General features: G+C 42.6%; 1 protein-coding gene across 14 annotated transcripts in view; it reads right to left on the bottom strand.

The window, feature by feature from the left end:
• The window catches only part of kiaa1109 (KIAA1109 ortholog), a 637,888-nt gene that overhangs the window by 284,093 nt on the left and 327,409 nt on the right, over positions 1-26,386 (bottom strand). For all 14 annotated transcript variants that reach the window (XM_068042417.1, XM_068042485.1, XM_068042453.1 and 11 more), the window contains 2 exons: positions 22,922-23,067; positions 6,818-6,968 (listed from right to left, as the gene is read on the bottom strand). In XM_068042417.1, the coding sequence (XP_067898518.1) occupies positions 6,818-6,968; positions 22,922-23,067 (297 nt within the window). The remainder of the gene's footprint in view (positions 1-6,817; positions 6,969-22,921; positions 23,068-26,386) is intronic.

The following is a 26,386-nucleotide window of genomic DNA, read 5'->3' as shown; positions in this document are numbered from 1 at the left end:
ACCATATACAAGGCACAAGTCAGGAGTGTGATGGAACAAATCCGCTTGCCTGAATGGGTGCAGCTCCAACAACACTCAAGAAGCTCGACACCATCCAGGACAAAGCAGCCCGCTTGATTGGCACACCATCCACAAACATTCACTCCCTTCATCACTGACGCACAGTGGCAGCAGTATGTACCATCTACAAGATGCACTGCAGAAATGCACCAAGACTCCTTAGACAGCACCTTCCAAACCTGCAACCTCTACCACCTAGAAGGACAAGGGCAGCAAATGCATGGGAACACCACCACCTGCAATTTCCCCTCCAAGCCACACAATATCCTGACTTGGAACTATATCGCTGTTCCTTCACTATCGCTGGGTCAAAATCGTGGAACTCCCTTCCTAACAGTCCTATGGGTGTACCTATCCCACATTGACTGCAGCAGTTCAAGAAGGCAGCTCACTACCACCTTCTCAAGGGCAATTAGGGATGGGCAATAAATGTTGGCCTGGCCAGCAACGCCCACATCCCATGAATGAATAAAAAAAGACTTTCTTGACACTGTTTTCTCCTTTTCTATCTGTTGGTGGCCTTTGCTGGTTTCTAAAACACTCCCAATCCTCAGACTTGCTACTCTTTTTTGTAGCATTGCAAGCCTTCTTTTAATCTAATTAATTCTTTATCCTTAACTTCTTGAGCCACAGAATCTCAGAATTGTTACAGCGCAGAAGGAAGCCATTCGGCCCATCGTGTCTGCAACGACGCTCTGAAAGAGCAACTCCCTCAGTTCCATTTCCCTGCCTTCTCCCCATAACCCTGCACATTCTTCCTTTTCATATAACTGTAAAATTACCTTTTGAATGCTTCAATTGAACCTGCCTCCACCACGTTCTCAGGCAGCGCATTCCAGACCTTAACCACTCGCTTTTTGTCACTTTTTGCTTCTTTTACCAAATACTTTGAATCTGTGCCCTCTCGCTCTCGATCCTTTCACGAGTGGGAACAGTTTCTCTCTATCTACACTGTCCAGACCCTTCATGATTTTGAATACCTAACAAATCACATCTCAGCCTTCTCTTCTTCAAGGAAAACAGTCCTAACTTCTCCAATCTATCTTCATAACTGAAATTCCTCATCCCTGGAACTATTCTCGTGAATCTTTTCTGTACTCTCTCCAATGCCCTCACGTCTTTCCCCAAGTGCGGCGCCCAGAATTTGATGCAATATTCCAGCTGAGGCCAAACTAGTGTCTTCTACAAGTTCAGCATAATGTCCTTGCTCTTGTACTCTATATCCCTCTTAATTAAGCCCAGGATAATATATGCTTTATTAACCGCGCTCTGAACTTGTACTACCACCTTCAATGACTTATGCACATATACACCTAGGTCCCTCTGCTCCTGCACCCACTTTAGAATTGTACGTTTTATTCTACATTGTCTCTCCATGTTCTTCCTACCAAAATGGATGATTTCACATTTCTCTGCATTGAACTTCATCTGCCACCTGTCTGCCCATTCCACCAACTTGTTTATGTCCTTTTGAAGTTCTACACTATCCTCCTCACAGTTCACAATGCTTCCAAGTTTTGTACCATTTGCAAACTTTGAAATTGTTTCCTGTACACCAAGGTCTAGGTCATTAATATATATCAGGAAACAGGTAATACCTATCAGAAACAGAAATATATATCACGGATAGGTCTTACTTGCTGAGTATTTGTTTCTCAATAGAATGTATTTTTGTTGAACATTCTGAATTGTTTCTCTCTAAAAGTTTCCGACTGTTCATTTACTGCCATAACTTTTGTCTATTTTATGCAATTTACCATGGCCAGTTTACATCAGCCAATACAAATAGTACATCCTCATACCTACATAATTGGCCTTGCTTACCTTTAACATTCTTGTTTGTGATTGGAGTATGCCCCTTTCAAACTTAACATGGAACTCAATGGTATTATGATCACTGTTTCCCAGTGGATCTTTTACTATGACATTACTAATTAACCCTGCTTCATTACATAATACAAGATAGCTTTATCCCTAGTTGATTCCACAACGTAGTGCTCCAAGAAACTGTCCCAAAAACATTCTACAAATTCATTTTCTAGAGCACTCTTGCCAATTTCGTTGTCCCACTCTTAATGAAGATTAAATAATTTCTTGTATAATGCCCTGTCCAATGGTATAACTACTGTTAGGGGGCCTATAAACTACTCCCACCAGTATTTTCCGATTCTTGCCATTCCTAATTTCCACCCATACTTATTCCACTTCATGATCTTCTGAGGCTAGATCCTTTCTCACTAATGTCCTTATGTCATCCTTTACTATCAGGGCTCCCCCTCCTCCTTTGCCATTCTGTCTGTCTTTCCGAAATATTGTGTACTCTGGAATATTTATTTCCCAACCTTGATAACCATGTCTCTGTAATGGGGATTACATCTAAATCATTTACCCATATTTGGGCTACTAGTTCATCTATCTTATTGCAGATGCTTCATGCATTCAGATAAAGAGCCTTTAATTTCTTTTTTTACTTCAATTCTCTGCAATGACCTTATTCGCTTATGTACAATTTTTGGTAAACTCTCTATCCTTTCCTGTTTCATTCTGCTTGTATTTACCCACAATGCTATACTGCGATGCCTCAACCTTCCTCTTTGTATTTCCACATCTCCCTTCATCTGAACCCTCCCCCTCCCCACCCCCCACACCCTTAATTCACAACCTCTAACCTTATCTGCTGGGCACTCTTAAGTTTGTATACTCTGACCCTTAGTGCCACACTGATTAGCATTACCCGCATTGCGATCTTGCCTTCTCCTCTCACTTTAAATCATCTCTTCTGCCCTCACTTGATCCCTCATCCCCCACTATTTAGTTTAAGACCCTCTCTACTGCCCTAGTTATACGACTCACCAGAACACTGGTCCCAGTATAGCTCAGGTGAAGACCGTCCAAATGATACAGCTCCCACTTTCCCCAGTACTGGTGCCAGTGCCCCATGAATCCAAAACCATTTCTCCCCCATCAATCTTTGAGCCACACATTTTACCATTTAATCTTAAGTACCCTACACCAATTTGCTCACGGCTCAGGTAATAACCCAGAAATTACCTTTGAGGTTCTGCTTTTTAATTTAGCCCCTAGTTGCTCATACTCCTTATGCAGAACCTCTTTCCTAGTCCTATCTATGTTGTTGGTATCCACGTGGACCACGAGAACTGGATCGTCCCCCTCCCACTGCAAGTTCCTCTCTAGTCCTGAGCAGATGTTCCTGCCCTGGCACCGGGCAGTCAACACAGCCTTCTGAACTTTTGCTCTTGGCTACAGAGAACAGTGTCTATCTCCCTAACTATACTATCTCCTGCTACTAATACATTCCTATTTACTCCCCCTGCTTGAACGGCCAGTTTGCTCATCCACCCTGCAGCCCTCGCTCATCCTATCAAGCTGAAAGAAACTCAAACCTGTTGGACAATTGAAGGGCTGAGGCTCCTTTTATCTTCGCGATCCCCTTACCTGCCTCACTCACAGTCACACCCTCCTGTCCTTGACCACTCACCAGCACTTTCCTGCATGCCACTTCAGATGTCCTCATCTGAGTTCTTCGCAGCAAAACATGTCTGTGAGAAGCTGACAAATGAACCAGCCTTTAACCCGGCCCTGGCTGCAGCCCACTCATGCCCAGCTGACTCCCCAAGTGCTGATCCCACCTCTATACTAGCCAGTGTATGAAGTGTTAGCTGCAAGTGTCAGATCAAGTGAAGGGGCATCTTCATTGGTGCTGTGCTGTTACTCGCTTTCTTCCTCCTTGGATTGCTGCAGCTGCATAGATGGCAGTTCTTGGGTGCCTGAAAGCAGGAAATCAGATGCGGAAGGTTGATGCGAGAGGAGAGAAGTGGGGTGGGAAGCAAGAGGTCCAATGTTCACTTCATCAGCAGCTTGCTCATTGCGTCAGATAGTAGGATGAGGGTCCACTGGGAGTTGAGAAGGGGCATAAGGCAGGAACATACCATCATCCTAAATATCCTCAGCAGCATCGGATGCCAGGGCCCCTGCCCCAGCCGGCCCCATGATGTTGAGAACCATCACCTCCGTAGGGCTCAAGGGATGACGCCATCCTTGTTGTCCTGCTGGCTCTGCTCTGCTCCATTCTATTGTGTGCCATGTTGTCCTAGAAGAAAGAGGGAAGAATGTCTGTGATATTGTAGTACTCTGTTAGGGTGATGTGCCTGCCATAGCTGAATAGCTGGCAGTAAGTGGAGGCAGCGAGAGGTGGGTGCGAGGCTAGAAGCATTGATTGCAGTGTGACAATGAGGAGGAGTATTCAATTATTAGGCGTGGGTCCTGGGTGCCAGAGGATGTTGCTGGGTGAGTGATGAGGGTGTGGTGCATCGAGCAGCATGAGAGGTTGGTGATGTGTTGGGTAGGAGATGTCACGAGAAGATGCATTCACTGACGTTGCCCACTGGGTGCTGTCATTAGATCTTTTGTGCCATTGTTGCTCGGTCCTCGACTCCAGAATCCGGTAAGTGACCTCCCTGACCATTATTTCCCACTCCCTTGTGAGGGTGATCCTTAAGGACCTCCTAGCTCCTCGCAGAACCATGGCATCTCTCCTCCTGCCCTCCTCCACCACTGAGACCTGCAGTGTCACACTGGTCACTCCATAACTCTTTCTTTGTCCTGGTCTTCAATTTTCTGATGTTTTAAATTGCAGCAACTTTCTTCAGTGCCGTTTCCCTCGAAGAGGTTCAGCGTACCTTTAAGATGGGAAGGCTGGCTGGACCACATGGTTTCCAAACAATGCTGACCTTTTGAGCATAGAGGCAGCAGGCAGCATTTAGGAGAGGAAAGCAACGTGGGAGCAACTCAGGTTAATGCTATAATCATTCATATGAGGTGGGTGCACCAAATTTTCATAATGCCCACCTCAATCTGAACAAGTCACAAATCACCACCCAGCCACCATAAAATGGGGCTATCCAATTTCTAGCTTTTGGACTTTGCAGCGGCTTAAAAGAAACATTAACTGCCTTAAAGCCAACTTTGATTCTATCTAAATTACCAAGATCTTGTTTTATATCAATTAGATGGGTCAAAGTAAAAATCTATCCCTATCTGTGGCGAAAACTGAGTACTTCAATCAGTCTAATCAATTTCAGTTCCAAAATTTGTAACAAAGTTACATCACATCTGACAATAAGAGTGCCAATCCAGAGGAACAACTGCCGATTTCAACTGATGTTAGCCCCAAAATCTTCTTTGTTAGTCCATTTCAATGTCACTGCAGCAAGGTACTTTCCTTTAACTCAGATGTGAGACCCTCATTAACTTACTTCGGTGGTTCTTTGAAGAGCTATGCCAAGACATAGGACTGCATTTCATAAGCAACAACAACTTATGTTTATATAGCACCTTTAATGTAATAAAACATCCCAAAGCACTTCACAGGAGCATTACAAAACAAAATATGGCACTGAGCCACATACGGCAATATTAGGTCAGATGACCAAATGTTTGGTCAAAGAGGTAAACTTTAAGGAGTGCCTTAAAGGAGGAAAGCGAGTTAGAGAGTTGGAGAGGTGTAGGGAGGGTATTCCAGAGCTCAGGTCTAGGCAACTGAAGGTGCGGCCACCAAAGATGGAACAATTAAAACCAGGGCTGCTAAAGAGGCCAGAATTAGAGGACCATAGATATCTCGGAGGGTTTTCATGCTGGAGGAGGTTACAGAGATAGGAGGGGTAAGGGCATGGAGGGATTCGAAAGCAAGGATGAGAATTTTAAAATCATGACTTTGCTTGACCGGGAGCCAATGTTGGTCAGAGCACAGGGATGATAGGTGAACGGGACTTGGCACGAGTTAAGACACGGGCAACTGAGTTTTGGATGACCTCAACTTTACAGAGGGTAGAATTAGCTGAGATATTAACTGCTTTGAAGTCACTTTCCGTAGCCACGATACTTTTGGATGGTGTGGGGGGACAGCCCTATGGAGTGGCTCTCTGGGACCAAGGTGGGCCTGTGGGAGAAACTATGGCTTTACAGGTAGGTATAGCACTACATTAGGCATAGGAAAAAAAACAAGTTCAATAAAAATAGTCAAAATAAATATGCCAAAGAGTCAAAGAGAGATACAGCACTGAAACAGGCCCTTCGGCCCACCAAGTCTGTGACGACCAACAACCTACATTTAATCCCATATTCCCAACCACATCCCCATCTTCCCTCAATTCTCCTACCACCTACCTACACTAGGGGCAATTTACAATGGCCAATTTATCTATCAACCTGCAAGTCTTTGGCTGTAGGAGGAAACCGGAGTACCCGGCGGAAACCCACACGGTCACAGGGAGAACTTGCAAACTCCACACAGGCAGTACCCAGAACTGAACCCGGGTCGCTGGAGCTGTGAGGCTGCGGTGCTAACCACTGCGCCACTGTGCCGCCCCACTATGCCGTTTCATTCACAAAGAAAAGATGAAATATAAACAATAGAGGAGGTTCTGCAATGAGGCAAGTTATTTTACATGGCTTTGTCCTGGGAGAGAATTGGTCAATCAGATTAAGGGATTGCAAATAATTGAGTTTACTGTATGCAAAATTTTCACCAATGGAGTGCAGCTGCATGTGTATCTGGAGGTGGTAACATGGAAAAAAAAATTAACACAAGGTGAAAATAGCGCAACTGGCTCATGACAAGGAAACACTCCCCAAGCATTTTTCCCATTCGTAACCTGGGCCAATTCCAGTGTCATGTTGAGCATACAAATAAAGAAAATGTTATTTATTGAATAAAGGAAGAGGAGTTTACAATTACCTCTAGAGCTTCTGTCATGATGCAGCCCATCACAGCGCACACACGGAGGGTTCTTTCCATTTCTAATTTATTCAATGAGGATTTCAGCTGATCAATAGGAATAAGCCAGGCACTAATAGCTGGAGTAGCTGTGCTTAAAAGGTTTAGCTGCCTGTAAAAAAAACATTTTTTAAGACTCATACCAACTCAAATATTAATTTTACAATAGGAGTAGCTAGCTTAGAGAGCTATACAGTACAACGAATGTGCAGAAATTCAGCTCACTGAACACAAATTTAAGATACAAAAAAGGGACAAGTTATTAGTTAGCAAAATTGTCTTTTATAATGCAACACGTGAAAATTGCACCAGCTCTGCTATGAGCAAACAACATACTAATTAAATATTTATTCAAACCCCTCACACATTATTTATCAAAAAACACCAGCAGGCCAGTCTTTCCACTGATCCAATAGTTATTTTGTAAGAATGCCTTGCAGCCAGTAGTATTAGATTCAATTTTGACCTCAGTTGAACATGCATCATAATTTATATTTGTTTAAGAAAGATAGATTCAAAATATTACCGACGAAATGCACACAATACATTAGGACTTTCACAGCAATTTAATATTGGGCAAAAACTTAAATTATATTCAGTTGTGATTTTGACAAACTGGTAAAAAGTAACCATACGTTTTCCAAGCTAGTAACTTGCTGCATTTTTAATTTCTTTTTGAGGTCTTCAATAAACAAGATATTTCACATATATAGGGATTCAAGGGATGATGGAAAATGTGACCTGTACACTTTGTGTGTTTTATTGTTTTTGAATATACAGTATACTAATATATAATTGGAATTCTATATTAAACCTTTTACACATTATTAACAACCTTTCAGCCCATTCTAATTCTCCTCTACATGCCAGGGTAATTTTCCTAAAGTAAGGCACGTTAGGAACAATGGGACTTACCTGACAATGCCAGAGTGAATAGCAGCTGGCTGAACTTTGGTACCAGGCTATTAAAGACTAGGGGCAACAGTCAGCCCATACTTTTTAGAAATCTGTTATGCCCACTTAAGTAAAATCATGAAAGAAAATCAGAAACCAGAAAACACTGGGAGCACTTAGCATGTCAGGCAGCATCTATGGAGAGAACAGGTATGATGTTTCGGATACAGACCTCCTCAGAACTGGAACACATTTAAATTTAATGCAGAGAGGTGTGATGTGATACATTTTGGTGAAAGAACAAGGAGAGGCAACATAAAATAGAAAGGGTTGTTATGATCCCCATGAAGACCACTAACAAATGAAAAGAATCAAATCAACCGATTGACTCCAATTTAGGAAAGCAAACTAAGTGGACAAGATTTCACTTTTATAAATTTTACTTTAATACTCAACTCAACCCAAAAACAACATAAAATAAACATGAAACAGACATCACGGTCTGTTATATATTACAATTACACCTTAACTATCAATACAACAGAGATGGGTCTCAGTTTCACTGGGCAGTCCACCCAGCATATATGGCAACAATTACAGTCACACAATTCTTCACAACTCTGAAGTTCCTCTGGTAGATTTTCAGCTTTTTTCTTGAAGGATTTAGCCACTGTTCTTCTTCCAACAGCAATTTTCTCTCAATCCAAACTCCACGGGTATGGTCTTCACCACAAGGTGCAATTCTTCAGAACCACCTCAGCTTTGCTCATGACAGTATTGATGGTGTGGATTTACCAGTCTTCCCTTGATCTAAGTCCTTCACTGACAACCTGTGCACTGTATGGCCGGGTCCAGTTAGTCGGCTATTTTAAGTAACAGAAACAGCTCCTGGATTCAGCCTTCACTTCTTTCTGCTCCACTCTTGCCTGATCTGGGGAGGGCTCTGACTCCTTTTATCTGGTTCTAACCAGTGTCAGTTTCCCTGGAAACCGGAAGTTGTTTTTCCAGCTTCCATTTCCGTTCTAGTTTCAGTTTCCATTCTAGTTTCCGTCTCAGTTAGGGTCTGAAAAAAAACAAGCTTTGCAACCACGGATTCCATCACAAGGTACAATTTTAAAGGGAGTGCAAGAAGAGAGAGACCTGAGGGTATATGTGCATGAATCTTTAAAGGCGGTAAGGCAGGTTGCGTAAGTGGTTAAAAAAAGGCTTTTGGGATCCTGGGCTTTATAAATAGAAGCATAAAGTACAAAAGCAAGGAAGTTATAGTGAACCTTTATAAAAACACTGATTTGGCCTCAACTGGAGTATCGTGTCCAATTCCGGGCACTGTACGTTAGGAAGGACGTGAAGGCTTAAAGAGGAGGTAGAAAAGATTTACAAGAATAGTTTCAGGGATGAGGGATTTTGGTTATGTGCATAGATTGGAGAAGCTGCGTTTGTTTTCCTTGGAGAAAAGGTTGAGAGGAGAATTGATAGAGGTGTTCAAAATCATGAAGGGTTTAGACAGAGTAGATAGAGAGAAACTGTTCTCATTGATGGAAGGGTCAAGAATTAGAGGACAACGATTTAAGACAACTGGCAAAAGAACCAACGGCAACACGAGGAAAAGCTTTTTTACATAGTGTGGTTAGGATCTGCAATACACTGACTGAGAGTATGATGGAGGCAATTCAATCATGGCTTTCAAAAGGGAATTGGATAAACACCTGAAGAGAAACAAATAGCAGAATTACCGGGAAAGGGCCAGGGAGTGGGATTAGCTGAGCTGCTCTTGCAGAGAGAGATGGCACGGGCATGACTGGCCGAAAGGCTCCCTTCAGTACTTTAACCATTCTATGATTACAGATGAGTACCAAGAAAAGGAACAGGGTGAAGGGGAGAGGAAAAAAAACAAGCACACACACAAGAAAACAAATAGAATGACTTGTAAAGTGCTTAAGCTGAGAGCAGGAACTGGCTAAATGGCAGAAGTGATATTACCATGAAATAATAGAAGACACTGAAGAAATAAAAAGCATGAGCGAGCCACAGTGCTTGAACAGCTAAAAGGGTAGGGTGTAAGGTAGAGAAGAAAACATCAAAAACTGGCAAAAGCAGCTCCAGCATCTGCAGGAACCTCATAGAAGTAAAAGAAATGCAAGTTGCATCTAGAGTGCAAACCACCTCAACAGTGGTGTTCTGACATTAAATCCCCTTCTCCAGCACCAACCCATTCTGTCCTCTCACCCCGAAAACACAGCACAGCCATCCCACATTGTCAGCATCTCTTGTTAAAGCAAAAGTGGAAATAAAATTAAGATCTGAAGTTATTATAGTTAACGTTAAGGCCAGAGGGCTGCAATGTGCCTCTTAGATAGATGCTGAACTGCTCCTTGAGATTGCGTTGAGCTTCCTTACAACAGTATAGAAAGCAAAAGCACAGGAAATGAATCAAACTCAATCTAGGGTTAAAAACAGAAAATGATGGAAATACTCATCAGGTCTAGTAGCATCCTGGGGAGAGGAACAGAGTTACTGCTTCCGGTCAATGAGCTTTCATCAGAGCTCAATCTAGGGTCCTGCCTACTACCGTGGAGGAGGAATTCTCATTGAGAAAAATAGGATGGAAGGTAGCACCGCATATATGGCAGAGACAGAAAACTGGAAGAAGGGAATGGAATCTTAGAGGAAACAGGGTGTTAAGAAGTGTAATTCAGATAGTTGAAGGAGTCAGCGGGTTTGTAACAGATGTCACTGGGCACCCCACTCTCAGACATACAATAACAACGTTTAGGAAAGGAAGATGAGTCTGAGATGGACCACAACAAGGTATGGGGTAGTAAAAGCTTTAAGAAAAATTAATTAAGTTCTATATCATGATGAGAGTAGGAAGTAGAACCAACAGTTATCAATGCAAAGGAATAAGAGGAACCTGAGTGGGACTGGAACAAGAGAAGTGTTCAACATATCCTTTAACAAAAAAAAAAACAGGCATTGATGAGACCCATGTAAGTTTATCTGGAGGAACTGAGCGGCGTTCAAGGAAAAATTGGCCGACATGAAAAGGTGGCAAAGGATGCAAGAGTCAGAGATGTAGGTGAGAACAGACTGAACAAATGGGGAAAAGTGTTGGCACAAGAAGAATAACATTGGTAGGACAGAAGCAGGCTAAAGCAATTGGTCTAGCAGAACAATCCCACTGGCAGATCTTTGTAAGGAGTTGAAGTGAGCTGTGCAGGATTAAGAAACTAATGAAGTTGCAGGTTGTGGAAAGGGGAGAGATCTCTGGAGAAGAGGAGCTCAGTGCTGGTTTGGGAAACAATCGCTTGATATTCGGTAGTGGGGTCACAGTCCATGGGAGAAGGAGGAGTTGCCAGAGAGTTTGTATTCAGCCTCGGCATGGTAGTGGCCCTTCCACCACACAACAACACCCCCTTTAAGGAAAATCATTCCAAAGGTGGCTAGAGATTAGGATTAAGCAATCATGATGCTTCTGAGCTCAAGTTATGATTTTCTTTCATGCCTTTTGGCAGAGAGGGTAAGAGTTCATATTGAGTAGATTAATATTCTTGGATGCACCAGATCACATAGGTAGAGCATTGGGATCCTTTCCAGTATAAACAATGGAAAAAAATCTGATTGGTTTTGTCAGTACATGAACATCACCATGTGAGCCACAACAATCAATATCATTTGGTATAGCTTGAAGCATTTAGTGTCAGTCAGGCAAGTTATTCATGCTTTCAGTGCACACCGTGCCTCGGTTTTAGTTTTTTTTTTAACTAGCAAAATTAATGCTCGTATTTACAAATCATCATGCCTCTTTTCAACAATATTGTCAGGAGTTAGTAGGACATTGAAAACAGAAATGAAAAATTATGTTTTGTTAAAGGGGCTGGCATGCTGAGAACCTCACTCGTGCATCCTGCTGGATTCACATCATTGCAACTGCCATATGAATAAATGGAGAGTCATCTGATGAATGGATGACAAACCTCTTGTTTTTTTAATTTTTCAGCGCATTCTCCTTTCTATGAAGATTTGTGCCTTATTTTACCCAAAACATTTTTTCTTCACAACTCATGGAAGACAAGGTACACAGACTTGCATAGGCCACCACATGCCATGCTTGGCTGGCCACAAACCATAAGATAAATGAAAGCAACTAGTGCAGACAACCTAGATGATATTCCTTCTCTCCCATACAGAAATAACTAACTTTAACTCAGTGTCTTTCTGCAGCATTGTTTTTTTTTTTGGGTGGGGGGTGAAAGTTGACCTTGTGCCCCTCCACTCTGTAGCACTGCATGGTAGTACACCAACACATTGTCAAGATGATGTAGAGTTGCAAGGTTGAAATGTTTGGCAACAATCACAATATGAATATTGCTAAATTAATATAAAATTTACATTAGTGACCAGTATCCTATATATTCAAATGCAATTAAAAATAGATGTGCACAGAAAGAATAAACAGTTTCTTAAACTTGACTATATCTAAATATGTTAATTGTTGAAACAGAGTTAACGTTTCAGGTCGATGACCTTTCATCAGAACCGGCAAAGGTTAGAAATGTTAGAAAATGTTATAAAGGTTCGGAGCAAGTGGAAGTGGGGAGAGGGGCAAGAATAACAAAAGGGACAATCTGTGATAGGGTGGAGGGCGGGAGAGATTAAATGACAAAGATGTCATGGAGCATAAGGCAAAGGGAGTGATAATAGTTGCAGCAAATGACGAAGCATTTGTCCAGAGAGAGTGTTAATAGCAGAATATTGAACATCTCTGTCCAAAGCCAAAAACATGAAAAACAAGTTTAAGACTGGCACATGGTGCAAAAAAAAAATCAAAATAGCAGTCATGGTCTGAAATTGTTGAACTCAATGTTGAGGCCTGTAAAGTGCCCAATCGGAAGACGAGGTACTGTTCCTCGTGGTTGCGTTGATGTTCACTGGAACACTGCAGCAGGCCGAGGACAGAAATGTGGACGTGAGAGCAAGGTGGTGAATTGAAATGGCACGCAACCGGAAGCTCGGGGTCATGCTTGTGGGCTAGCGGAGGTATTCCACAAAGCGGTCATCCAATCTACATTTGGTCTCCCCAATATAGGTGAGATAGCAATGTGAGCAGTGAATACAGTACACTAAATTTAGAAAAAATACAAGTAAATCGCTATTTCACCTGGAAGGAGTACTTGCGGCCTTGGATAGTGAGGAGGGAGGAGGTAAAAGTGCAGGTAATTCACCTCCTGCGATTGCATAGGAAGGTGCGTGGGAAAGGGTGAGGTGTCGGCATTGATGGAGGAGTGGATCAGGGTGATGAGGAGGGAACAGTTCCTTTGGAATGCTGACAGGGGAAGGGAGGGAAGATGTGTTTGGAAGTAGCAGAAATGGCAGAGGCTAATCCTTTGGATATGTAGGCTGATGGGGGAAAGTGAGGACAAGGGAATCCCTATCACGGTTTTGAGAGGGAGAGGAAGGAGTGAAAGCAGAAGTGTTGGAAATGGGTCGGCCACGTTCAGGGCCCCTGTCAACCACGGTGGAGGGAATCCTCGGTGGAGGAAAAAGGAATACATATCAGAAATGCTGTTGTGCAAGGTTGCATCAGCAGAACAGATGCAACGGAGACAGAGAAACTGGGAGAATTGAATGGAGTCCTTACAGCAGGTAGGGTGTGGGGAAGTGTAGTTGAGGTTGAGGTAACTGGGAGTTGGTGGGCTCATGAAGAATATTATTAGTCAGCCTCACCCAGAATTGGAGATAGAGTAGTCAAGGAAAGTGTCAGAGATGGACCATGTGATGATGAGGAAAGGGTGGAAATTGGAAGCAATTTTGATGAGGTTTTCCAGTTCCGGGTGAGAGCAGGAAACGGCACCAATACTGTCATCAATGTACCAGGAAAAAAAGTTGGGGAAGGGGGGGCCTGAGTAGGACTGGACCACGGAATGTTTGACACACCCCACAAAAGGACAGGCGAAACTAGGATCTACGCAGATACTCATAGCAACACCTTTTATTTGGAGGAAGTGAGTGGAGTCGAATGCGAAGTTGTTCAATGTAAGAACAGGTATAGCCAGCCGGAGGAGGATGGTGGTGGATGGGGGCTGGTTGGGCCTCTGTTCAAGGAAGAAGCAGAGAGCCCTCAGTCCATGGGGGTTGGAGGTGCAGAGAGATTAGATGTCCAAAGTGAAGAGAAGGCAGTTAGGACCAGGAAACTGGAAATCATTGAAATGACGTAGGGCAACAGAAAAGTGGGAAGAAACTGGACAAGTGAAGAAATAAGTTCAGTGGGGCGGGGCAGGGGGGAGCGGGGAACAGGCCTTGTCCACTTGGCTGAACTTGTTCTCACACTGAACAACTTCTCCTTCAACTCCACTCACTTTCTCCAAATAACAAAGATATTGCTATGGGTACCTGAATGGGTCCTATGGGCCTGTCTTATTGTGGAGTATGTCAAACATTCCTTGTTCCAGTCCTCCTCCAACTCTTTTTCTGGTACATTGATGATTGCATCAATGCCACTTCCTGCTATCACCCAGAACTGGAAAACGTTTTCAACTTTGCTTCCAATTTCCCCCCTTCTCTCACCTTCACATGGTCCATCTTTGACACTTCTCTTACCCGACTTCCGGTCTCCATTTCTGGGGATAAGCTGTCTAACAATATTCATCATAAAGCCTACCGACTCTCACAGCTACCTCAACTACACTTCCTCACCCCTGCCTCCTGGAAGGACTCCATTCCATTCTCCCAGTTTCTCCATCTCAGTCGCATCTGTTCTGATGATGCAACCTTCCACAGCAGCATTTCTGATATGTCTTCCTTTCTCGTCAACCGAGGATTCCCCCCAACCGTGTTTGACAGCGCCTTCAATCGTATCCGACCCAGTTCCCTTACTTCTGGCCTCATCCTTCCCCTCCCTCCCAGAACTGCGATCGGGTTCCCTTCATCCTCACTTTCCACCCCACCGGTCTCCACATCCAAAGGACCATCCTCCGCCATTTCCACCACCTGCAGCATGATGCCACCACCAAAAACATCTTAGCCTCCCCTCCCCGTCAGCATTCCAAAGGGACCATTCTTTCCGCGAAACCCTGGCCCACTCCTCCATTACCTCCAATACCCGCTGGAACTATATAAAACATTGGTTAGGGCACAACTTTAGTACCATGTGCAGATCTGGTCACCTCATTACAGAAAGGATGTAATTGCACTAGACAGGGTACAGAGGAGATTTACGAGGATGTTGCCAGGACTGGAAAATTGCAGTTGTGAGGAAAGATTGGATAGGCGGGGGTTGCTCTCCTTGGAACACAGGAGGCTGAGGGGAGATTTGATTGCGATGTATAAAATTGTGAAGGGCCTGGATAGAGCGGATGGGAAGAGCCTAATTACCTTAGCAGAGAGCTCAGTGACTAATGGGCATAGATTTAAAATGATTGGCAGAAGGATTAGAGGGGAGATGAGGAAAATCTTTTTCACCCAGAGGGTGGTAGAGGTCTGGAACTCACTGCCTGAAAGAGTGGTAGAGGCAGAAAACCTCATCTCATTTAAAAGGTGCCTGAATGTGCACCTGAAGTGCTGTAAACTGTAGGGCTCCGGAACAAATGCAGGAAAGTGGGATTAGGTTGGGTAACTCATTTTGTTTTGGCGGCACGGACACGATGGGCCAAGTGGCCTCTTTCTGTGTCGTAAACTTTCTATGATTCTATGACACCTCGTCCCCTTCCCACGACACCTTCTATGCAATCCAGGAGATGCAACACCTACCCTTTTACCTTCTCTCTGCTCACCATCCAAGGCCCCAAACACTCCTTCCAGGTGAAGCAGTGATTTACTTGTACTTCTTTCAATTTAGTATACTCTATTTGCTTCCCACAATGCAGTCTCCTCCACAATAGAAAGACCAAACACAGATTGGGTAACCGCTTTGTAAAACCTCTCTGCTCAATCCGCAAGCATGACCCCGAGCTTTTGGTTGCTTGCCATTTTAATTCACGACTTTGCTTTCAAGTCCACATTTCTGTCCTTGGCCTGCTGCAGTGTTCCAGGAAAGCTCAATGCAAGCTCGAAGAACAGCACCTCATCTTCCGATTAGGCATTTTATAGCCTTCTGGACTCAATATTGATTTTAACAATTTCAGTCCACGACCATCATTTTGATCAATTTTTTTGTACCACGTGCTGGTCTTAAACTTGTTTTTCACGTTTTTGCTTTCAGTCAGAGCTGTTCATTATTCTGCCATGAACACTCTCTGGACAAATGCTTTCTCTTTTACGACAATTATTACCACTCTCTTTGACTTGTGTCCCATGACATCTTGGTCGTTTAATCTCTCCCACCTTCCACCCTATCACAGACCTTCCCTTTTGTTCTACTTTCCCCCCATCCCACTTGCTCAAAACCTATTACACTTCTAACTTTTTCCAGTTCTGATGAAAGCTCACTGACCTGAAACGTTAACTGTTTCACTCTCCACAGTTGCTGCCAGACCTGCTGAGTATTTCCAGCACTTAGCTTTTATTTCGGATTTCCAGCATCTGCAGTATTTTGCTTTTATGCTAATTATTGAAATTGTTTCACACAGAAACATCTGGCATTTTTATTTATAGCAGAACACACATCATCCTACTATATATATATATCTTTGAGTTTAAAATCTAACACCATTACAAAATTGATATCACCCAAATATGCCACTTATCTCACTATTACTTAACACACTTAAATGTTATGCGTGTCAATATTACGCACCAGCTAATATATACTGACTCACTTTTAGTCACCCAATAGTCACTCTACCGTGGCACTGCAAGTATGATATTTAGATTAAACAAGGTCAAAAGGCCAAGGGATAATTGGACCCAGATGGTCAATGGCACTGCAGCAGATGGGAAGAGGAAGGTAGCGAGAGAGAGAAAAGATAGCAGAAGGATAAGGGACTGGAGATTGGTGAGTTGATGTAGGTAGTGGTAAGGGTGGAGGGTGTGTGTGGACAGGGTAGAAGGATACTGACAGAGGAGCAAAGGCAAGGAAAGTACCTCAATGGAGGGTGCCAGAGCTTCGCTTCCCTCCATCAGGCCCAGATTTTTCACCTGGTTGAGGGGTTGGGGCAGAGATCTGTTGTCCTCTTCTCAAAGACTTATTCTGAGCAATAGTGCTAAGATTTTTGATGAGCATTCATGTGCAGTTGAGGTGCGAGAGAGCTGGGATTCACACATTGTTTCAAGCAAAGTGACCAGCCTTACTAGGAAATGGGGGAGAAAGGTGTTCCGGGGTGTTAGCCAGAAAAGACATTGTCTAATGAGAGGCACAGTTGATCAGTAGACATAGTGAAGTGGGGTGGGAATTTACAAGTGCTGTCAGCAGGGGGGAAAGTGACTGGTAAAGCTACTTAGTAAGGTGAGGGACAGTAAAAGCATGCATTTGTGGTTGTTAGCAAATGTAATCTGCGGGTATGAGACATTTCACTAAATGCTTAGCTGGGAGTGGTAGGGTGTGATGGTCAGCTGGTAAAGACAAACAGTTGGGATTTTGGAAAAATATTCAATAAAGCTGGCCAGCGAACAAACTAAGTGCGGAAGAGGGGCCGGACAAATAAGCATGCTTAGAGGCAGAGGTAGAATGAGTCAGGGGAGTGTTTGAGCCTTCAACGGTGCTCATTGATGGTGCCTAAACACCTGCTGTTGCACCAGAATCCTGGAGTTCCCTACATAACAACTTTGTGGGAGCACTATCACCAAAAGTACTGCAGAGGTTCAAGGAGAAGGCCCGCCACCACTTTGTTTGAGCAACTAGGAAAGGTCAATAAATACAGCCTTGCTCACAATGCTCATATCCCAAGAATAAATAGTAAGAAAAAACTGTCTCGGTGCAGCAGCAGCAGCAGCAGCAAATGCTTTTTTGATTCCAGAAAGGGAAATAGACTTTTTCAGGGAAGTTAGATCTTCGAATTTGGAGTGACAAGTAAGGTTGATTGCAGGCATGAGATTTTTTTTCCTTCATTCAGGTGCCCTTTCAGAAAAATGGATAATATGAACAGATTAGCCCAGTGTAAAGTATGGCTTCCCGACCCGAACCTGATGGGACCCGATGACATGTGTTGGGTTCGGGTCGGGTTGGGTCGTTCTTCTGGGTCCGGCATTCGGGCTCGGCTCGGACACACTCTATCACCACCTCCGGTATGTGGCTCCAATCTTAATGAACTTTTTAAACAACCTTTTAAGTCCAGTTACAGTTTTTGTTGCTTATCTGCACAAGCTTAAAAAGTGAAAAACGGAAGCTAAGTTAACTGAACATTCCAGTGGTTGGGTCGGGTCAGGCGCGGGAAATAAATTAAAGGACTCGGGCTGGGTCAGGCTCAGGTTGGATGTGATTCTGTCGGGCTCAGGTCGGGTTTCATTTGCAGACCCGAGCAGGCCTTTAGCCCAGTGGCAATTTTCAACGGTGACGAAGGATAAAATATTGCTTACTAGAATTTATTAGGTATCCATGTACATATTAACAGGGAAGCATTGCTCACAAACTAGCTAACCAATACCATTCAGTCAAATATTATCTGCAAATTCCACTTCACTACAATCTATCCGAAGGAAAACTGAAAAGGAATCTTTTCTAAAAAATCAATACGTTGATTTTCTGCAAATATTTACATACGCTATATGCATTAATTTTATAAATGTACATTTCAAACTTGCACAGAATAAGAAAAAAAGGCCAAATGAATAATTAAGACAACAAAAAATACTTCTCAATGCATCAATTTGTCTGGTTTACATTATTTCAATTCATAAACAGTGACCTTAAATGGCATTTTGTAGATCACATTTACTTAAAAGTCATTTCATCAACAGGGAATTAATTACTAAACACTGCTAAATTCATTTAATAAATAGTTAATAAGATTGGCACTAAAATTGATTGCTGAGTCTCCTGTTGTCAAATCAATGTGAACAGCAACAGAAGCTAATATTGCAGTATTAGGAAAAAAACAATTATTTGAAAAACAGCGATTTCTACCTCAGTCATTTATGGCATAGAAGGAGGCCATTTGGCCCATCAATTCCATGCCGGCTCTCCACAGAGCAACCCAGTCAGTTCCACTCCCCCACACGATCCCCATAGCCCTGCAACTTTATTTCCTTCAAGTGCCCATCCAATTTCCTTTTGAAATCATTGATTATTTCCACTTCCACCACTCTTATGGGCAGTGAGTTCCAGGTCATTACCACTCACTGCGTAAAAAGGTTCTTCCTCACATACTCCCTGCATCTCTCGCCCAAAACCTTCAATCTGCGTCCCCTAGTACAAGTACTATCAGTTAATGGGAACAGTTTTTCCTGGTCTACCTTATCTAAGCCTGTCATAATCTTCTACAACTCTATAAAATCTCCCCTCAATCTCCTTTGCTCCAAGGAGAACAACCCAAGCATTTACAACTTAATCTTGTAACTAAAATCCCCCATCCATGGAACCATTCTGGTATATCTCCTTTGCACCCTTGCAAGGCCTCTCACATCCTTGCTAAAGTGTACGGAACATAGCTGGACATAATACTTCAATTGGGGCCTAACCAGAGCTTTATAAAGGTTTAGCACAACTTCCCTGCTTTTGTATTCAATGCCTCTATTTATGAAGCCCAAGATCCCATATGCTTACCTAACCACTCTCTCAATATGTCCTGCCACCTTCAAAGATCAATGCAGATGCATCCCCCCAGGTCCCTCTGTTCCTGCAAGTCTTCAGAACTGCACCATTAAGTATTTATTGCCTCTCCCTATTCCTTCTGCCAAAATGTATCACCTTACACTTGTCAATATTAAATTCCATCTGCCACCTGTCTGCCCATTCCACTAACCTATCTATTTCCTGTTGCAGGCCGTTCATATCCTCACTGTTTGCCACACCTCCAAGTTTGGTGTCATCAGCAAATTTTGAGATTCCACTCTGTATTCCAAGATCCAAGTCATTTATATATAGCAAAAAAAGCAGTGGTCCCGCACTGACCCTTGGGGAACACCACTATCTACCACCCACCAGAATGAAAAACAACTCACTGATTTCTGGCCTTAAGCCAATTTTTTAAATCAATTTTGTTAACCAGCCTTTTATGTGGTACCTTATCAAACGCTTTCTTAAAATCCATATCGACAACATCCACTGCATTCCCTTCATCAACCTTCGCTGTTACGTCATCAAAAAATTCAATTAGATTAGTCAAGCATGATCTCCTTTTACAAATCCATGCTGGTTGTTCTTAATTAACTCAAACGTCTCCAAGTGCCTATTGATTTTTTCCCTGATTATTGCTTCTAAAACCTTGCCTGCCATTGATGTTAAACTAACTGGCCTGTAGTTGCTGGGACTGTCCTTACACCTCTTGCACTGTCCTTACTGATTCTTTAATAATGGTGGCACATTAGTCACTCTAATCCTCTGGCACTTCCCCCCCCCATAACTAGGGAATACTGGAAGATTATGGAAAGCCTTCCTCTGCCTCCACCCCACTTCCTTTAGCAACCAGGGATGTAAGCCATCTGGACTAGGTGACTTATCAACTCTGTGCTTAGCCAGCCTTTCCAGTACCTCCTCCCTCTCAATTTTTACCCTATCCATTGCCTCTACTCTCTCTGCTTCTATTGATATTTTGTCAGATTCCTCTTGCTTAGTAAACACGGATACAAACTACTCATTAAGTATTCTAGCCTTGCCCTGCACCTTTAAGCAAATAGGCCGCACTCCACCTCTGACCACTTCCTTACTATTTACATGCCAGTAAGAGATTTTTGCGTTCCCTTTTATGTTAACCGCCATTCTATTCTCATATTCTCTCTTTGCCAGTCTTATTCTCTCTTTGCCACCCCTCTCAACCAATTGTATTTGATCTGCTTCTCACTTGAAAAATTCACCTGACATGCATCATGCATCCTTTTTTTTTGCTTAATCATAATGTCTATCTCTCTCGTCATCCAAGGAGCTCCATTTTTGGTTTCCCTACCTTTCACCCTTGTTGGAATGCATCTATCCTGTACCTGAAGCATCTCTTCTTTAAAGATAACCCATTGTTCCGTCACAGTTTTTCCTGTCGGTCTTTGAATCCATTTTACCCTGTCTAGATCCCTTCTCATCGCATTGTAATTAGCCCTCTTCCAATCTAGAGTTCTACCTTACATTGTTCCTTGCTTTTCTGCATTGCTAGTCTAAACCTTATGATACGATGATCACTCTTACCCAAGTGATCCCCCACAGACACTCGGTCCACTTGGCCCATGTCATTTCCCAATACCAGATCCAGCAACACCTCTTTCCTAGTTGAGCCGAGAACATACAGATCAAGGAAGTTCTCCTGAACACATTTCAGAAATTCCTCCCCTTCCTTTCCCTTTACACTAAGGTCATCCCAATCAATATTTGGGTATATACCCCCAATACATGCATTGCAATCCTGTTTTTGTGTTTCTTATAGTCCTTATGAACTTTGTGTTTTTTTTTTTAAAAGGAAGTCACCAGAATGTTCCTGGAATTGGCTTGTAAACAAGCCCCTACTGGACGGCACCTGTTTTCAGATACAATACCAGCAGGGAACTTGTTGTTTTGACTTGGAGAAGATGTTTACAGAGAACTGACAGATCAAGATTTATAGAGGTCAGGAGACTTGTCTCTTGTGACATTGTTTATGGTTTCGCTTTGGACAGTGAATTGGTATATGGAAAATGGTTTTAAAAAGACAGTTGAGTGTAAACTGCTTGAAAGACAGTTGGTTTTTGCCTGCCAAGGAAACCCAGCTCATCTCTTTCTCTCTCTTGGAAAGAAACCCTGCATGTTCAGTGTGTTAGTCTCCTCTTCCCTCCTGTATTTGAAGAAACCCTGTGTATCGAATGAAGCAAACAGTGAGAAGGATAGTAGCAGACTTCAAGAGGATATGGGCAGACGGGTGAAATAGGCAAACACATGACAGATGAAATTTATCACAGAGAAATATGAAGTGATGCATTTTAGAAGGATAAATTACAAGGTAATATAAGTTAAATGGTACAATTTTGAAGTGGGTGCAGGAACAGAGACACCTGGATGTTCACATACACAAATCTTTGAAGGTGACTGATCAAGCTGATCAGGCAGTTAAAAAAAGCATACACAATCATTGGCTTTATAAATAGAGGCACAGAGTACAAATGCAACCTTCATTTAACCTTCATAAATCACTGGTTAGACTTCAGCTAGAGTATTGTGTCTAATTCTGGGCACCACAATTCAGAAAGGATATGCAGGCCTTCAAAGGGTGTAGAGGAGCTGAGATTGTTCTCTTTAGAGCAAAGAAGGTTAAGGGGAGACTTGGTAGAGGCATTCAAAATTATGAAGGATTTTAATATAGTAGATTGGGAGAAATTTTCCACTATCAGGAGGGAAAGCAGATTTAAGATAATTGACAAACAATGCAGGGGAGATGAGGAGAATTCGTTTTACTCAGCAAGTTATGATAATCTGAAATGCATTGCCTGAAAGTGTGATGGAAACAGATTCAACAGTAACTATCAAAAGGGAACTGAATATACACTTAAAAAGGAAAATTTGCAGGGCTATGGGGAAAGAGCATGAGAGTTGGAGTAAGTGGTATCTCCTTCAGAGAGCTGGCACAGGCAAAATGGATCGAATAGTTTCCTTCAGTGCTCTGTTACTTTATTATTTCTATGAAATACAAAAAAGTTACTTGTAGAGCTCTCAGATATCAAAGTACAGACGTAAATTATTTTGCCATTTATAAGTCAGATTCCGAACTTTTCAAAACTTGGTTTACAGTATGATAGTTGACAAGTCTATTGCAGTCCTCAACATGCCAACTGAATTTCAGTAAATGTATTTAATGAATGTTTGTTCCATTTGGGAAGCCCATATTGGGGAAATGAAAATGTCTATTTGCTAGTAACTCATTTTCCAAGTTCAAAACCGTTCAACTAACTATTTTGACCTTTGCTCAAGATATTCTGGTGCACTTTCTGGTGCAGTAGCTCTGCCCGTTGCATTCAAACTATACAAATGAAACAAGGCAATGCGTCTCCTCATGTAAAAAGTTACCTGGTTAATTGTAAGCAAGATGTCAGCTTTAGAAGTGTCTAAGAAAGGCATTTAATAATAGAGGGACCTGCCTTTGATCTATAAAAGTGATTGCCACATATAAATTGAAAGAACGTTACCTGGAGTTATTCTGAACACGTAAATTGGTTGGAGCAGCAAAGCTAAACCAAATTTCACTAATAGTAAGTTTCATGCTGCTGGAATCTGGGGGTGGTGGCATCAGAGGAAGATCCTTTTTAAGATCATCAGACTCTACCCCTTCATCCTAAACAAAATCAGTAAAAAAGTCAGAAGAATTGTTACATTATCATTTCCGCACAAATTCAAAATTGCTGATATTTCAAAAGCTACTATTAGATATCCATCATTACAATAATGTTGTTCACCCAATATTATGTGGCCATAAATCTCTCGATTGGATTTGATTTGAGAGAAGTAATAATTAGATTTGATCTGAGAGAAATAATAGAAGTAATAGAGGAAAGGATAGCGAAGATGATTCTCGACAGGAGCGAGAGTAACAGGGTAGTTGTTATGGGGGACTTTAACTTTCCAAATATTGACTGGAAATACTATAGTTCGAGTACTTTAGATGGGTCAGTTTTTGTCCAGTGTGTGCAGGAGGGTTTTCTGACACAGTATGTAGGACAGGCCAACCAGGGGCGATGCCACATTGGATGTGGTACTGGGTAATGAACCCGGCCTGGTTTTAGATTTAGATGTAGGTGAGCTCTTTGGTGATAGTGATCACAATTCGGTTAGGTTTACCTTAGCGATGGGCAGGGACCGGTATATACCGCAGGGCAAGAATTATAGCTGGGGGAAAGGAAATTATGATGCGATTAGGCAAGATTTAGGATGCGTAGGATGGGGAAGGAAACTGCAGGAGATGGGCACAATCGAAATGTGGAGCTTATTCAAGGAGCAGCTACTGCGTGTCCTTGATAAGTATGTACCTGTGAGGCAGGGAGGAAGTTGTCGAGCGAGGGAGCCGTGGTTTACTAAAGTAGTTGAAGCGCTTGTCAAGAGAAAGAAGAAGGCTTATGTTAGGATGAGACGTGAAGGCTCAGTTAGGGCGCTTGAGTTACAAGCTAGCCAGGAAGGATCTAAAGGGAGAGCTTAGAAGAGCGAGGAGAGGACACGAGAAGTCATTGGCGGATAGGACCAAGGAAAACCCTAAGGCTTTCTATAGGTATATCAGGAATAAAAGAATGACTAGAGTTAGATTAGGGCCAATCAAGGATAGTAGTGGGAAGTTGTGTGTGGAATCAGAGGAGATAGGGGAAGCGTTAAATGAATATTTTTCATCAGTATTTACAGTAGAGAAAGAAAATGTTGTCGAGGAGAATACTGAGATACAGACTACTAGGCTAGATGGGATTGAGGTTCACAAGGAGGAGGTGTTAGCAATTTTGGAAAGTGTGAAAATAGATAAGTCCCCTGGGCCAGATGGGATTTATCCTAGGATTCTCTGGGAAGCCAGGGAGGAGATTGCAGAGCCTTTGTCCTTGATCTTTATGTCGTCATTGTCGACAGGAATAGTGCTGGAAGACTGGAGGATAGCAAATGTTGTCCCCTTGTTCAAGAAGGGGAGTAGAGACAGCCCTGGTAATTATAGACCTGTGAGCCTTACTTCGGTTGTGGGTAAAATGTTGGAAAAGGTTATGAGAGATAGGATTTATAATCATCTTGAAAAGAATAAGTTCATTAGAGATAGTCAGCACGGTTTTGTGAAGGGTAGGTCGTGCCTCACAAACCTTATTGAGTTTTTCGAGAAGGTGACCAAACAGGTGGATGAGGGTAAAGCCGTGGATGTGGTCTATATGGATTTCAGTAAGGCGTTTGATAAGGTTCCCCATGGTAGGCTATTGCAGAAAATACGAAAGTATGGGATTGAAGGTGATTTAGTGCTTTGGATCAGAAATTGGCTAGCTGAAAGAAGACAGAGGGTGGTGGTTGATGGCAAATGTTCATCCTGGAGTTCAGTTACTAGTGGTGTACCGCAAGGATCTGTTTTGGGGCCACTGCTGCTTGTCATTTTTATAAATGACCTGGATGAGGGTGTAGAAGGGTGGGTTAGTAAATTTGCAGATGACACGAAGGTCGGTGGAGTTGTGGATAGTGCCGAAGGATGTTGTAGGTTACAGAGTGACATAGATAGGCTGCGGAGCTGGGCTGAGAGATGGCAAATGGAGTTTAATGCGGAAAAGTGTGAGGTGATTCACTTTGGAAGGAGTAACAGGAATGCAGAGTACTGGGCTAATGGGAAGATTCTTGGTAGTGTAGATGAGCAGAGAGATCTTGGTGTCCAGGTACATAAATCCCTGAAAGTTGCCACCCAGGTTAATAGGGCTGTTAAGAAGGCATATGGTGTGTTAGCTTTTATTAGTAGGGGGATCGAGTTTCGGAGCCACGAGGTCATGCTGTAGCTGTACAAAACTCTGGTGCGGCCGCACCTGGAGTATTGCGTGCAGTTCTGGTCACCGCATTATAGGAAGGATGTGGAAGCTTTGGAAAGGGTGCAGAGGAGATTTACTAGGATGTTGCCTGGTATGGAGGGAAGGTCTTACGAGGAAAGGCTGAGGGACTTGAGGTTGTTTTCGTTAGAGAGAAGGAAGAGGAGAGGTGACTTAATAGAGACATATAAGATAATCAGAGGGTTAGATAGGGTGGATAGAGAGTGTCTTTTTCCTCGGATGGTGATGGCAAACAAGAGGGGACATAGCTTTAAGTTGAGGGGTGATAGATATAGGACAGATGTGAGAGGTAGTTTCTTTACTCAGAGAGTAGTAGGGGCGTGGAACGCCCTGCCTGCAACAGTAGTAGACTTGCCAACTTTAAGGGCATTGGATAGACATATGGATGAAAATGGAATAGTTTAGGTCAGATGGTTTCACAGGTCGGCGCAACATCGAGGGCCAAAGGGCCTGTACTGCGCTGTAATGTTCTATGTTCTATAGAATGGCCACTACATGGCACAAAATGTAAACATGGCACTTTCTTCCTACCAATTTGCCCAACAAATTAAAATACAAAAAATGCAGAAGAGATATCAAAAGCTACTGCCAGAGAATCAGAAAGCTGAATGCTGGAGCAACTTTGGGCAGCTGTTCACAGGCAAGTTCTGCTCCAAAATTAGACTAGCAGATTAAATTCAGTATAAAACTTTTAAAAAGTTATGAGGTTTGAATATGGAATGTCCAAAATATTTGATCAATGATACTGGATTTTTAGTATAAAGCTGGAAATTTAATTTAAAATAGGCTCAGGGATAGCTTAACACAATTAACATTTCAAGTTAAACCACACACAGAAGATAAGAACAAGAAGTCTAGGTTTCAGTTACTGTCAACTGATAATAACTGAAAATAAAAAGCATTTTCTCATCAAATTAATGCGGGAGTAGTGTGTTTTAAGGCCAATGTGAGAAAAAAATTCCTGAATAAAATTCTGCACATAGTTTCTATAATGGATTGTAGGATACCACAGCTTCGTTAGGAGGAGTTCTGATCTTCAGAAATAAATATATTTTAATACATTTTATGGAACTTTATCTTGAGCTTAAGATTTTTAAAGGATCAGCT

Source organism: Heterodontus francisci, chromosome 1, assembly GCF_036365525.1.
Source record: "Heterodontus francisci isolate sHetFra1 chromosome 1, sHetFra1.hap1, whole genome shotgun sequence".
NCBI classification, from domain to species: Eukaryota; Metazoa; Chordata; class Chondrichthyes; order Heterodontiformes; family Heterodontidae; genus Heterodontus; species Heterodontus francisci.
The sequence above is the reverse complement of the archived record's forward strand: the minus strand, read 5'-3'. Positions and strand labels throughout refer to the sequence as shown.